This window comes from Anas acuta, chromosome 2 (assembly GCF_963932015.1).
Source record: "Anas acuta chromosome 2, bAnaAcu1.1, whole genome shotgun sequence".
Classification (NCBI taxonomy): domain Eukaryota; kingdom Metazoa; phylum Chordata; class Aves; order Anseriformes; family Anatidae; genus Anas; species Anas acuta.
Window position 1 is genome coordinate 63,743,377 of NC_088980.1, and position 14,097 is coordinate 63,757,473.

The 14,097-nt window shown below is 38.1% G+C and overlaps 1 protein-coding gene across 4 annotated transcripts in view; it reads right to left on the reverse strand.

Annotated features, from left to right (window-relative positions):
* Nucleotides 1-14,097, reverse strand: part of LOC137850478 (solute carrier family 12 member 7-like) — an 84,580-nt gene that overhangs the window by 2,627 nt on the left and 67,856 nt on the right. For all 4 annotated transcript variants that reach the window (XM_068670478.1, XM_068670481.1, XM_068670479.1 and 1 more), the window contains 5 exons: nt 11,146-11,341; nt 10,620-10,789; nt 10,346-10,477; nt 8,872-8,979; nt 4,120-4,301 (listed from right to left, as the gene is read on the reverse strand). In XM_068670478.1, the coding sequence (XP_068526579.1) occupies nt 4,120-4,301; nt 8,872-8,979; nt 10,346-10,477; nt 10,620-10,789; nt 11,146-11,341 (788 nt within the window). The remainder of the gene's footprint in view (nt 1-4,119; nt 4,302-8,871; nt 8,980-10,345; nt 10,478-10,619; nt 10,790-11,145; nt 11,342-14,097) is intronic.

Genomic DNA, 14,097 nt, shown 5'->3' on the forward strand with positions numbered 1-14,097 from the left:
AGTCTGCTGAAAATACAATACAGCAAAAGGGAGACAGTCTAAGATATTGCTGAAGTGTGTGGAGGATAAATCCCTGACAGAGGTGGTGAGGAAGTGAACTAGGGAAGGCGTCCCACTTGAGCTGCTGTTTGCAATCACAAAGGACTTTTGTGTGAGGTAGTGGTTGGAGGCCATCTTAGGCAAGCAGTCACAAAACAATAGAGCTTTTGACCCTTGGTGAAGTAAAGGAAGTGATTATCAAAACTTCTGCCCTGGATCTCCAGAGGGCAAACTCTGGCCTATTTTGATATCTGGTTGACAGAGTCCCTTATGGAGACAGTTCTGAAAGGCAAAGGACCCAGGAAGACCTTCTTCAGTAACAAAGTCTTAAAAGCACAGGAGCAGGCTGTCCCAATGCACCAGAAGTCAAGCCAGTGGTGGAGAAGATCAGTTTGGTTGGACAGGGAGCTTCTTCACTCAGGAAGAAAAAGAGAGTTCATGAGATCTGTAAGAAGGAGCAGGCAACTCAAAACTGCTGTCAAGATGTGCAGGCAGAAAATTAGAAGGGCCTAAGCCTAACTAGAACTCAAATGGGCTAGTGCAGTAAAAGAAAAATGTTTTTATAAATACATCGGCAGGAAAAAGGGAACTAAGGAGAAACTCCATCATTTGTTGGATGTGAGGGGAAACATAGTGATGGAAGATGGAAGATAAAGCTGAGGTACTCAATGGTCTTTTTGCCTCAGTCTTTACTTAGTAAGACCTATTGTTCTCAGTGTACTCAGCCCCCTGAGTTGGAAGATGGTGACAGGGAGTGACTTGAAGCCCCTATAATCCAATGAGAAGCTGTACATGACCTCCCCCATGTTTTAAATGCTCATAAGTCTACAGGGCTGGACAGGATCCATCAAAGAGTACTGAAGAAGCAAGAAGACGTCCTCACCAAGCCGCTTTCAATAATTTACCAGCACTTCTGGCTAACCAGGAAGGTCCCAGATGACTTGAGATTAGCCAATGTAACTGTAATTCACAACAAGGACAGGAAGGAGAATCCAGGGAATTACAGACCTGTCAGTCTGACCTCAGTACCAGGAAGGTTATGTCATCCTGAATGTCATCACACATTCTGTGATCAGATCCAGCCAGCAGGTCCTGCTGCCTGACTAACTTGATCTCCTTCCGACAAGACGACCTGCTTATTACATGAGGGAAAGGCTGTGGATGCTGTCTACATGGATTTTAGTGAAGCATGTGACACTTGCCCACAATATCCTCCTGGAAAATCCAGCTGCTTATGGCTTGGACAAGTATATGGCTCAATGACTGAAGAACTGTCTGGATGTCAGGCTCAGAGTCACAGTGAATGCAGTTCAATTCACCTGACAGCTGGTCACCAGCTGTGTTCCCCAGGGCTCAGTACTGGGGCCAGTTTTGTTTAACATTTTGCTAAAAAAGATCTGGATGAGATCAAGTGGACCTTCAGTATGTTTGTTGACAGTACCAAGTAAGGCGGGACTGTTAATCTGCTTGAGAGTAGGAAGGCTCTGCAGGAGGATCTAGATAGGGTAGATCGACAGACAGAGTCTAATTGCATAATATTCAGCAAGGTTAAATGCCAGGTACTGCACTTAGGTCGTAATAATCCCTTTCTACAGTACAGGGTTGGGGAAGAGTAGCTGGAAAGTTGCCCAGTTGAAAAGGACTTAAAAGTGCTGCAATAACTAGCTGAACATTATCTGACAGTGTGCCCAAGTGGTCAACAAGGCCAATTGGCATCCTGCCCTGTATCAGAAACAGTGTGACCAGAAGGACTAGCGAAGTGGCTGTCCCTTTGTATGCGGCACAGATGAGACTGCACTTTGAATGCTGTGCTCATTTGCTCTCACCACAAGAGAAATATTGAGTTGCTCACGTGTGCAGAGATGAACAACGAAACTGGTGAAGGGACTAGGAGACATGGCTTAAGAGGAGTGGCTGTGGGAACTGGGATTGTTTAGGCTAGAGGACAAGAGGTTGAGGGAAGACATCATCACTCTTTAAAACCACCTGAAAGTAGGTTGTCAGTCTCTTCTCAGGCGGCAGTGACAGGGTGTAAGGAAACTGTCTCAAATTGAACCAGGGGAGGTTTAGATTGGATTTTAGGAAGAATTTCTTCACAGAGAGGATGGTCAAGTGTTGGAATGAACTGAGCCTAGGGAAGTGGTGGTTTTTCCATCCCTGGAGGTATTTAAGAGACGTGTGGATCTGGCACTAAGAAAGATGGTTTATCAATGGAACTCAGTAGGCCAGGCTGACAGTTTCACTTGATGATATCAAAAGTCTTTGCCAATGTAAATGATACTTTGATTTTACTCTATGATTTTTATATGCTAGTGCCATACCCAATTTATTATCTGAACTCACTATAGTTCTGTATGTGGATTGTGGAAGTGAGGCAGAACTGGCATTTCATGGACTGTGAAAGTTCTTTGTGATATAAATACTTGGACAAAAAGAATGGAACTTATCACACTGGGGGCTATTTTTCCAGACCAAATTTATATTCACTTTTTTTTTATTTTTTAATTTTAATCTTGTGGAGAAGAGTACTGTCAGATTTTGCATTCTTCTAGAAACTAAAGTACTTGCTCTGTGACTTACCTTGAAGGGAAAGTTGATGATATTTAGAAGAAAACATTAGCAGATAATGAAGAAAACTATTTTTCAGTGATAAATGCTAAAACACAGCATAAAAAACGATGAACAAAACAACATGCAAACTGCAAATCATGATTTAGGAACACGCAGACAGTATACACCACCACAAGAACTATGGAACGCAACCAAAATTGCTTAAGTGAAATGAAATTTAGAGACTTACAGATTTCCCCATTCTCTACATGGAAGGGAAGCAAACGTATAAAAAATTATTTTTATGCTATCAGGTACATGTTAATTCAATAATAGCAATGCATTGTGCTGGCACACCAAGTTCAAACCATAATTTCCACCCCAATCTTATACAGTGGTTTTTAAATAATACTACCTGAAGTCTACACCTTGTACAATTCTAAAGAAACAGGAAATCTTTCCAACATTTAAAAGAAAAAAAAAAAAGTCTAAGAATTAGAGCACCTGTTTTTTTGTTCTGAGCTCCAGAAGGTGAGCAAGATGTTTGGAATTTGCAGAAGGCAAATTCTTTCGACAAAGCCTAGAGCAAATCCACAAAACAGTTTAGGATTTTAAGAAAGTACACCTAGAATTAGTGCCTAAATCTGTCTCTAAGTCCTAGATTTAATATATGTTTTCTCTAGACATTAAATTTCCCTTGCCATTAACATTTTTGATTTGAGCATGGGCAAAGAATAGACCAGACCATGCTTAGAATTCCTTTCCTTACAGAACTCAGAAAAGATGTGTGTATGCACTTGAATCACAAAACAAGAAGGAAGCAAATAAGCTGATATCCTTCTTTCATCAGTTTCGTGGGTCTACTACCTCAGGCCTGACAGTAGCTCTTACTGAGTAAGTGACTTATATTTTAACAGACATTTAGAGATAAAGCATAATTTCACCAGGAAATACTGAATATATCAAGACATACATATAAAACAATATAGAACTTGTGCTTATATACTCATTTTAGAGGAAGAAGACCTAACAATTTTTTTCAAAAAAATCATGTAAATCTCTTTCAAGATTTTTAGTTTATCTGATTCTTTATACTTCTACCACCCCAACAAAAAACAGTAAATTTAAGGGAAATGATATCCAGATGAAGAGAGGAAAATGAAAGTTACCATTAAGCATTAAACATCTGTGCTTTCTAGTACAATCCATAAGCTGAAAGTCTTAAAGTCTGTCATACTTGAGATTCATGCACAACATTATGAATATTTTTATATTTATATTAACAATGTCCATTACAGACATTCCACCCAGCCTGTCTCACAAAGATGGCATTTAAGTGAAGTGCATGGAAAGACCATGTTTGTACTCAACTTTAAATAAACATGAATCTCTTAAATACAAACAAACAAACAAAACTATACAGCAGCAACAAACCAAACCAACCAACCAAAGTCCACCGAACAAACAAGAAAACCCTATACCCAAAACACAGAATCGAATACAATCTCCAACTATCACACATGTACTTACGGCTTCATGTTGAAAATATCTTTGAAACCAGACACATTTGTGTCTTTGTTTTTATGCTTTTCAGCTACAAACTTTTCTTTGGTCCAGGTCATTTGCACTTTTTCTGGCACAGAAGCAGCCACACTTGCTTTGACAGCTGGAGTTGAGTGCGAGGCTGTGTTTCTGTCATGGATCAGTTGAGCCTGGAGACAGACAGGCAGACAGATAGACACACACACAAAAGAAACCAAACCAAAATTCAGCCAAATGATCATTTGTAGATTATAGATTATTAATACCTTGAAATTGAATTTTGCTGAAGTATAGCAAAAGAAAAATCAGAAAAAGACCCCTTATTTTGTGAACAAATATCAGAAAGTGTTTTGACATTGTCATGAAATGAAACTGCTTGTAAAAATCTAGTTATTTGTTTACATTTGTAGGACTACTTTTGGGCTGGGACATGATTCTTGTAGTGAACTAAAGTGAGTTAGAATCCAACCTGAGTTTAATCTTTATTAATACCAGGTGCTTAAGACAGTGAACAACATGTAGGACGGTGTATTCATTCTTCCTCAGGTTTCTATCAGATAAATTGCTATTTTTAATTTGCTCTGACAATGTTGTAAGCACTGCACTTGAAAGATTTTATGTGCCTTTATCTGAATTAGCAGCATGACCATTACACTTCTAAAACCACAACAGTGGATTTTAGAGTTTCCATGGTTGAAGTGAAGGCCAGCTATGTTCCATTTTGATGGAAGGAGCATAGATTATTTCTGCACACAAATGCATTTTACATAACAAAAGCCAATCACAGTCTTACCATGGAAGAGCCTTGTCTTCTGTTCTAATAGCAGTAACTCAGTAAATCAAACCATTAAGAATATAATGTTATTCCCTCATGTATAAACGCTTCTGAGATCTCCATTTCCCACTCCCCTTTGTCTTCTTGAGGAAAAAAAATAGAATATTTAATTCTTGTTTACTTTCCATCATAATACATTGTCCATAGGCTTTTGTATTTCCATCAAAAGTATCCCAAGTACAGTACCTTAGACTCTTATGATTGTAAATAAATAGGTATTGGTGGAAGGATGATTGTTTTTGTGGTTTTTGTTTGCTTGCTTCCTTGTTTTTAAAGTTTTAACAGTTAGGAACCACCTTCAGATACTTGTTAAATTGTGAATTGGATCCCCTATTCCATTCAAGAACCTCGATTATTCATGCTAGTGAGGGGCATTGCCCCTCTATACATGTGGTGATTCAGAAGAATTGATTTCACAGAATCACAGAATCACAGAATTTCTAGGTTGGAAGAGACCTCAAGATCATCAAGTCCAACCTCTAACCTAACACTAACAGTCCCCACTAAACCATATCCCTAAGCTCTACATCTAAACGTCTTTTGAAGACTTCCAGGGATGGTGACTCCACCACCTCCCTGGGCAGCCTGTTCCAATGCCTCACAACCCTTTCGGTAAAGAAGTTCTTCCTAACATCTAACCTAAAACTCCCCTGGCGCAACTTTAGCCCATTCCCCCTCGTCCTGTCACCAGGCACGTAGGAGAACAGGCCAACCCCATTTCATTTAGTCACAATCAGAGACATTAATAAAATTGAAGCAGATAAGAAAACCGCATTCATTCTCAGAACACTGATTCCCCCCAGTGGTTCACAGACTGTAGCTGTAGCTGTTTTAACTGCCTAAGTGCTCCTGTGTTTTTCCTAAATTATTTCTCCCATCCCTAGCCTAACCTTGAGGATTCTCAAATCCTGGAGCTCATTTTTCTGGTTCACATCTCTCTGTATGATGGTGTTCATATCTCCCCCAAAAAAGTAAATAATGAGTCAAGAGTATAAATCAGAAGTTACTGTGAATACAGTAGCTATTGTGAATACGGAAGAAGTTAACAAAATACATGCAGCTACTATACCTGCTATACTGCAGTGTCCAATAAACTAAAACTTCAAACTAACGAATGTAAGATGAATTAAATTCAGTTATGCTTTAGGGGAAGCTAGTTCTCAATTTTTAGAAAGACAGTGAGGCCAAAACAAATTCTGAACCTATAGTATATTTTGATAAAAATGCAGAGACAAAAAGGTACATTTTTGTTATTGCTACTTTGATAACGAATTAAATCCATGTAATAAAAGGCATGATTCCATACTTCAAGAAAAAAGGGAAACACAAAGGAATACTGCACTTCTACAAACTAGGCTATGCATCTTTACAGATATGCAACACTTCAAGTGCACACTAACAGCACTGATAACACCAGTCAACTTCCTTTCAAGCTCAGTAAGCAGAAAAATAGTAATGACTTACAAAAGCCCTATCTATAGTTTTTGAGAAGCTTCAGCACTTCAGTAAGGGAACTAAAAAGGAAAAGCAATGCTTTGAAAGCATGAAACGTTCTTATTAATCAAACATCCACTATAAAAATGTATAAGAGAGAGAAGGCAAATAAATATTGTTGCTTCTAACTCTTAAGAAAACCAATTGCTCCCAGATAATACATGCAATTTTTTAATCGAAACTGTGACAAAATAGGATGCAATTCATGTCACAAACATCATCTAGAGAAAAAAAACATAGCATGATTAAGACTATACTAAAATTAAAATTTATGAAATGCTGTTTGGTAACAATCAAGATGTTCGTTTCTAGTTCAGTTTGCAATAGTGGCACTAAGTGTTGCAATGGGAAAGACCTATACAGCCAGTACTATGTCCAGCTACCTCCTCCTCTCCATAGTCATTAGTCATCAGTGCCTGTACATCTTGGCCAATGGACTGTAGACTAGAGTAGCTTTTTCTTCTGATTGAGCCTCGAGACTCATCAGTGATGCTCTGAATCTGGGACAAAAAGGTTACCAATGACAAAAATAGTCTAAAGAAAAAGAACAGACAATTGTATTATTCAAAATAAAAAATGTCCTCATTTAAACAGATGAGGTATGGTCTCATAGGTTATTATACACTTGGTTTGTTTTCACAGATGTGGCACTTGTTTATATATGTATATATTGTGGAGGTCTGTACCTAACTGCTAACTGTTTCAAAAAAAGTCTCTTTACAGAGATTTGTTAAATCATGAAATGAATTGAAACATTATGGGAACCTCAAATACTCACATGTTCATGAGGGTCATGTCCCTTCCTATGTGTGTTGGCTCAGATGAATTGATTTCATGCAGTCATAATCGCAAGTATGGACAACTGTAGATTAATTCCCCAGGGATTTACAAACTATAGCTGTGCTCCTCATCTACATGTGTCAACATTTTGGTCAATCTTACAATCTATACAAGAGTACTTATGTGGAACAACCCAACACCAAGTAGTGTTGGGATGGATGACTGTCATATCAAAACTTGAACAAAATTGCTGCCTGCCCCAACAGTTAGAACTAACCAGAGGAAAAAGCCAACTACAATCAAGCAGATCAGCAAGGAAGTGAATCTATCTCTACATTTTTTTTCCATATCACAGAATCACAGAATGTTAGGGATTGGAAGGGACCTTGAAAGATCATCTAGTCCAATCCCCTGAAATTTGCATCATTATTGACAAAGTCAAGTAAATAAGCATTTAGCAGATGCATCTAAATCTGCAGAAAAAAGAAGAATCTAATGTCTCCTGTGCACCATTTCTGCAAGAAAACCCAGCCATCACATGGTTAAGATCAAGCAAATTTCACTTAAAAAAAAGTGAGAGAAGAAGGAAGGACAAGGACAATTCCTTAGGTATATGAGCAGGCTTATGAAGGAAAAATGAAAAGAACAATGTACAAAAACAAATTATCTCGATGAAGGTTTGAAGAAGTACAAGCACAGAAGAGTTTTTTTTGTTTTGTTTTGCTTTTTACTAAAAAGATTTTAGGTAGATTCAGACCAAAAGGAAACTGCTATGACACAGATGAAAAATAAATTAAAATGTACAGCTGCACATTTTTATAGCAATACAGTGTAACTTCAGGAAATCCTACAAAAATGAAAAGGATAACTAAGGACAAAAACAAAGGAACTACACAGGCATGAAAGATTAATGTCAAAAAAGCTTAGGTGTAAAATGAGTTATGATTCTCGTTAGACAAAATACACCAAGACAAATATTCTAGTTATTTCATGAATGAGCAGTTAAACACTGTAGAGATCTCTCATTTGGCATGGGAGGGAAATCACTGCAAATGATAGAACAGCCAAATTAATAACTTTTACAGCACTAAAATGTGTTGGTAATAATAGGATAGTTAACAGAATAAATGAGTGGAGAGAAACACTAACCAAAAGTGAAAAAGATCATTTTAAATAAATTTACAAATATTCAGGAAAACATAGCTGCATAAAATTTGTTATTACAATGTACAAAATACCATGGAGGACTAACAAGAGTAGGGGAGCAGCAAATAGCATCCTCATGTGGAAGAAAATACGGGCTCAGAGGATTACAAGCTAGTCAGCCTAATTTTGTCTTTTGGTGCCACAAAAAACACAAAATATAAAAAGAAAAAAAATACACACACAGACAAAAACGCACAAAAACAAACAAAGCTACCAGGAAAACTACATGTATACTTATTCAAATACATAGGGATTTTTTTTTCCTCAGATTATTTTATTCAAGTAAGTGAAACCTGCTGCAGAGAAAGTAACACACAGTACAGTTATAAAAGTTTTTGACAAGTCAGAAACTGATAAGAAATCACAATTAAGAAACACGATTTTCAGATTTTTGAAAGAGTATCTTACCAAGCTGAAATTCCTACCTCTCTTTCCCTTTCATTCTTTGATAGTTGCATCTGTTTTAGCATCTGGGATCGCTGTTCCATCATAAGTGTCTTTTCATATGTAAATGCAGAAATGTCATTTTCAAACTGCAAAAATGATTGGCATTAGAAACATCAGAAGAGGAGTACCACTCAAAAAATGACCAACATTTAGACACTTGTACCCCACTTATTATTGCATTCGTTGAGCCCTAGATTCATTTATGGCATTAGAGAAATCCCAAACGTATATCTTATTGACAATTTCTGCTGTTTGAAGATGAAGTGTTAAGAATAAAGACAGTCTCCTACTATAAACTGCCATACTATACCAACAGCAATGTAATATTAGCTAAATTTTAGGTACTTGGGACAGACTTTCCATTGTTCTGTTCCAACAAGGCTGCAAAAGTGAGGAAAGGTCAAAGGCATTTGTTCAAACTGTCTGCATTGCTAACCCCTGAGCATGTGAGGGTTATTATTATCTAAAGACACTCCGTGTCTTTAGAAACAGTCTAGAGTCACAACATAACACATTACCCTTTCTCCAGTGAGAACTGTTCACTATAAAAGCACTTATGAAGAAACTCTAGTATATATTCTCACATGAGCTCAAAGCTAAAATAAACTCATACAACCCCAACCACTTATCTGTGCTGCCACTGGTATTTAAACTATCTCAACATTTGGGAGATTCTCAGGCTTAAATATGGCCCACATAAGAAATGAATAAACTGTGCTTCCTATGCTGACTTCAGCTTTCAATGCAACCAAGGCCTTTCTTATGGTATGCTGTCCATCTTCTTTCACCTGTGTATGGCACAGCATTTTTTTTTCTAAGTTATTTATGCTAATTTAAGTGATTCTTAAAACAGTCTAAATCTGCTTTATGTCATGACAAACATTGAGAGGTCAGCTATTTCAAAAGATTCTAAGAATACAAGATCTTGAAAGGAACAACCCATTCCTATGCTCCTTCGTACCACTTCAGAATGAGTGGAGAAGAGATTTCTGGTCTTAGGTCTGAAAGTGAAATTATGCTTTTCCTTAGTTGCAAGATGGGTATGTACAGTTTTATCCCTTTCTTTTTAGCAGTTTATACTGGTGTTTAAAAAAGAACAAAATACAAAATTTACTTTGAATTTGAATCATGAATTTGTAGCTACATTGTCTTACTGTTCAGTGCCAAAGAGACTGACAATGCCAAAAACAACAGACAGTTTCATGGGGGGCTGAAGATTCCTTATTCCAGAGACATATTTTTACAACAGTTAGAGAGATGGACATGTTAGTCATTTCTCATGCTGGACGCCAGGGATTATTAGACTAAGCACAGTTGGTCTTTTTTACCAGTGATCACTCCCTAAAAATCTTTTCAGTGTTGTATTTATGTTAACACGTTAGTTTCAAAAAGACTAAATCCAGTTTCCTAAGTTTAGTCTCAATTTCAGTGAAAAAAAATGCAGTAACATACCATTTCAACAACTTCCACTTCAGCATTCAGGCGAAGATGGTACAAGAACATCTGAAGATCCTTCTTCATTTGAATGCTATTATCATCCATTTGAGCAACAGTGAAGATACGCATTTTACATTTTCTCCAAACCTATCCAAAAATGCATTATTTATAAGTATTCGTAATACAGTGATTGCTATCTCCAAGTATAATTCTTTCACAGCGAACAGTATTTCATTAGAAACATTTAGAACTATTTATTACAAAATGAAATCCCAGCCATTGTCCTTGCCTTGTGCTGTCGAAGGAGAAAAGGCAGTAACATCAGCATACCACCATCATGAACAATCCACCACACATCTATGTTTCCTTCAGTAAAACGTTCTTGATTTGTTGGAAACAAATCGATGTTCTTTGCCACCAATAAAGCCTGCTGAGCTGCTGTTGTTTCTCGTACAGTGTCTGCAAGGGAAAATAAGACATTTGATCAAGAACTTCTAGCTTTCATTCCCAATGTTTTATATGTATTTTTTTTATTGTTGTTGTTGATGTTTGTTTTAAATTTAAGAGCTTAAATCCTCTCAGATTCTGCCTTGGTGAAAGAGGACATTCTGGGTTTAGTGAATAATCTGCCTAAGAGGACAAGAGAAGCCACGGTTGAAGAGACTGAGTATTGAGAGTACCCACTCCACATGAAGTTAGAAGTGGGGAAATACCAAGTGTCCACTGGATATTCAGCCTCACATTTTTCCCCACACAGCAAATACAACAGCTATATAGTTGTATTACAACTACAGTAAGAGTCAATAAACACATACCAACAAAATTTTTCCAAGAGAAATGATTTTCTGTCCGCTTCCATGACTGTGGCCATGCCATCAAGACTGTATTGTGTTTCATTCCTCCTAGACCAGCTGACTGAATCAAATGTGATATTCCATCTCTGAAACTAGGAGATACCACAATCTGGCAAAATCCTTTAGTCTTTTCTACTCCCATTAAGGCCTTAACATTCTGTGTGAAAGGAAGATTACACATGAAGTACAGTCAACAACACTGATAATAAATACTATAAGGAATAACAGTACTACATAAGAGAAAAACATTAGACACAATGTACAACCAACATCAAGGAGCCACTCCAATTCCCCAATAGTGATTTCCAACCTAAATATGATTTCATGGTGCTACAATTCTATGGTAACTAAATCCCAAAATAACCCCTGAAAAGACACCAGAGGTTTTTCATTTGTTTAGTTATTCAGCCTTTTACTTCCAAAGAAGAATCAACATGATATGAGTAAAATCGCATTAAGTAAAGATAATAAAAGCTACTCCAAGTGAAGTCAAAACTTTATTCACTGAGAAAACACTGTCTCTATGGAATGGCAAGTCCTTCTTTTGGAATTGGAAGGGTATGGAAAATGGGATGACAAAGATTTTAGAACTCATTAAGAAAGAGGCACATTCTCTATTTATCTGCTCCAAACATGGTAAAACAGACAGTCAGAATCACTGGCTGCATAATGATAAAATAAGCAGACTAGATTCAGTTCCCACACTCCTCAATTTCAATATGGCTCCCCTTTATTTAAACATCAGCATAAAGTCACATAACCTAATAATTTAAAAGTAGCATCCCACATGGCATCAAGGTTTTCCAGACAACACCAAGTTGGGGGAAGTGTCAATCCGCCAGAGGGTAGGAATGCCCTGCAGAGGGACATGGACAGGATGGGTCCATGGGCAGAGGCCAATGGGATGAGGTTCAACATGGCTAAGTGCTGGGTCCTGCACTTTGGCCACAACAAACCCATGCAGCACTACAGGCAGAGTGGCTGGAAAGCTGTGCGGAGGAAAAGGATCTGGGGGTGTTGGTCAATGCTCACCTGAACACAAGCCAGCCGTGTGCCCAGGTGGCCAAGAAAGACAACAGCATGCTGGCTTGTATCAGGAACAGCATAGCCAGCAGGAACAGGAAGGTGATCGTCCCCCTGTACTCTGCTCTGGTGAGGCCGCACCTCGAGTACTGTGTTCAGTTTGGGGCCTTTCAGTACAAGAAGGACATGGAGGCCCTGGAGCATGTCCAGAGAAGGGCTATGAAGCTGGTGAAGGGTCTGGAACACAAGTCCTATGAGGAGTGGCTGAGGGAGCTGGGGTTGTTTAGTCTGGAGAAGAGGAGGCTCAGGGGAGACCTCATTGCTCTCTACAACTACCTGAAAGGAAGCTGTGGGGAGCTGGGGGTCAGCCTCTTCTCACAGGTAGCTAGTGATAGGACTAGAGGGAATGGCCTCAAGTTGCCCCAGGGGAGGTTTAGGTTGGAAATTAGGAGACATTTCTTCTCAGAACAAGCAGTCAGGCATTGGAACACGTTGCCTAGGGAGGTGGTGGAGTCACCATCCCTGGCGGTGTTTAAGGAAAGGTTGGACCTGGTGCTTAGGGAGGGACATAGTTTAGTGGGTGACATTGGTACTAAAGGGGTGTTTGGACCAGATGATCCTGGAGGTGTTTTCCAACCTTAATGATTCTATGATTCTAAGGTTGACAAGGGAACATCAGATTTGGCATTTCCTATGTTTTGATAGCATGACTTTGAAAATCCTATCATCACCAATCACCTACGTGGGAGATAAACATTGTTTCTAATAAAAGCACCAATGCACCAAAATAATTTTTGGTATTGACGGAAAGCACCAAAATATATATATATATATATATTGTAATTTTTTGTTTGTTTTAGAAGAAAAATGTTTGGAATTTCAGAGGAATAGATGGTTTTGGACTCACAAAATAACCTTCAATAGCACATACAATAGCATTAATGCATTCCTGTTTTCTTCCGGATGAAGCAGCTTCTAACTGTGGACAGAGTCACTAGGTTTGCTCTTTGGCTTCATAGTTGTGTCAGAAACAAAGAAGGCTGAGGACTGAAGAACTGTAAATTATTCTCTGCATTTGGCCAGACAGTTTCAGAGGAGGTTTCTGGACAGTTCATGCTGCCCACAGTGTCCTTCAAAATGTTATCCCTACCTTGGTAGCATCTTGTTTCTACTTTCCTCTCAACAGAAGAGAATCCTCTGAATTCCTGCCCACTTTTTATTCCTTATAGTTGCAAGGTCATATCTCTGTCTCACTGTACATAAGTTCTCACTAGGTGCTCTTGTCTGCTGTTCCTTAAGCACATCTCCATCTCCCTCCTCATGATAACTGGAGGCCAGACAAAGAACTGTTGCATAAAAAGTAACACAATTCTCTGCTCTTAGGTTCTGTTACTGACCACACAACGACTTCCAATCAAAAAGTACTGTTGTAAGAGAAGCTCTATAAAACACCAGTAAGGAGACATTTGATTACAAAATGATTGCTACTAGCTTCGTGTGGTTTCACATAAGAAATTCTGTTCAGTATACCAGTATAGAAAAAAAAAAAAAAAAAAAAAAGGTCTTCTGAGAACTTGGTATCAAAACTGACAAGTCTGTGTGTACAAACAATATCTGCAAGGGTGTGTGTGTGTATATATATATATATATATATATATATATAATTTTCAAGAGAAAAAGAAGAAATTTTAATTTTCCACAAATCTTCTAGAAAATGCATTTTCTAGCTGATGTTTTCCAAAACCACTGAGCCATTCAGACACTGTTTTAAAATTTGTCTTCATTTATGTTTTAAAAGCAACAGTATCCTTGGTCTTGACAGTAGAGGGTCTGACTTGAGAACATAGAGATTAGGTCTCCCGTAAATTAATTCCCAGATCCATCTCTCAG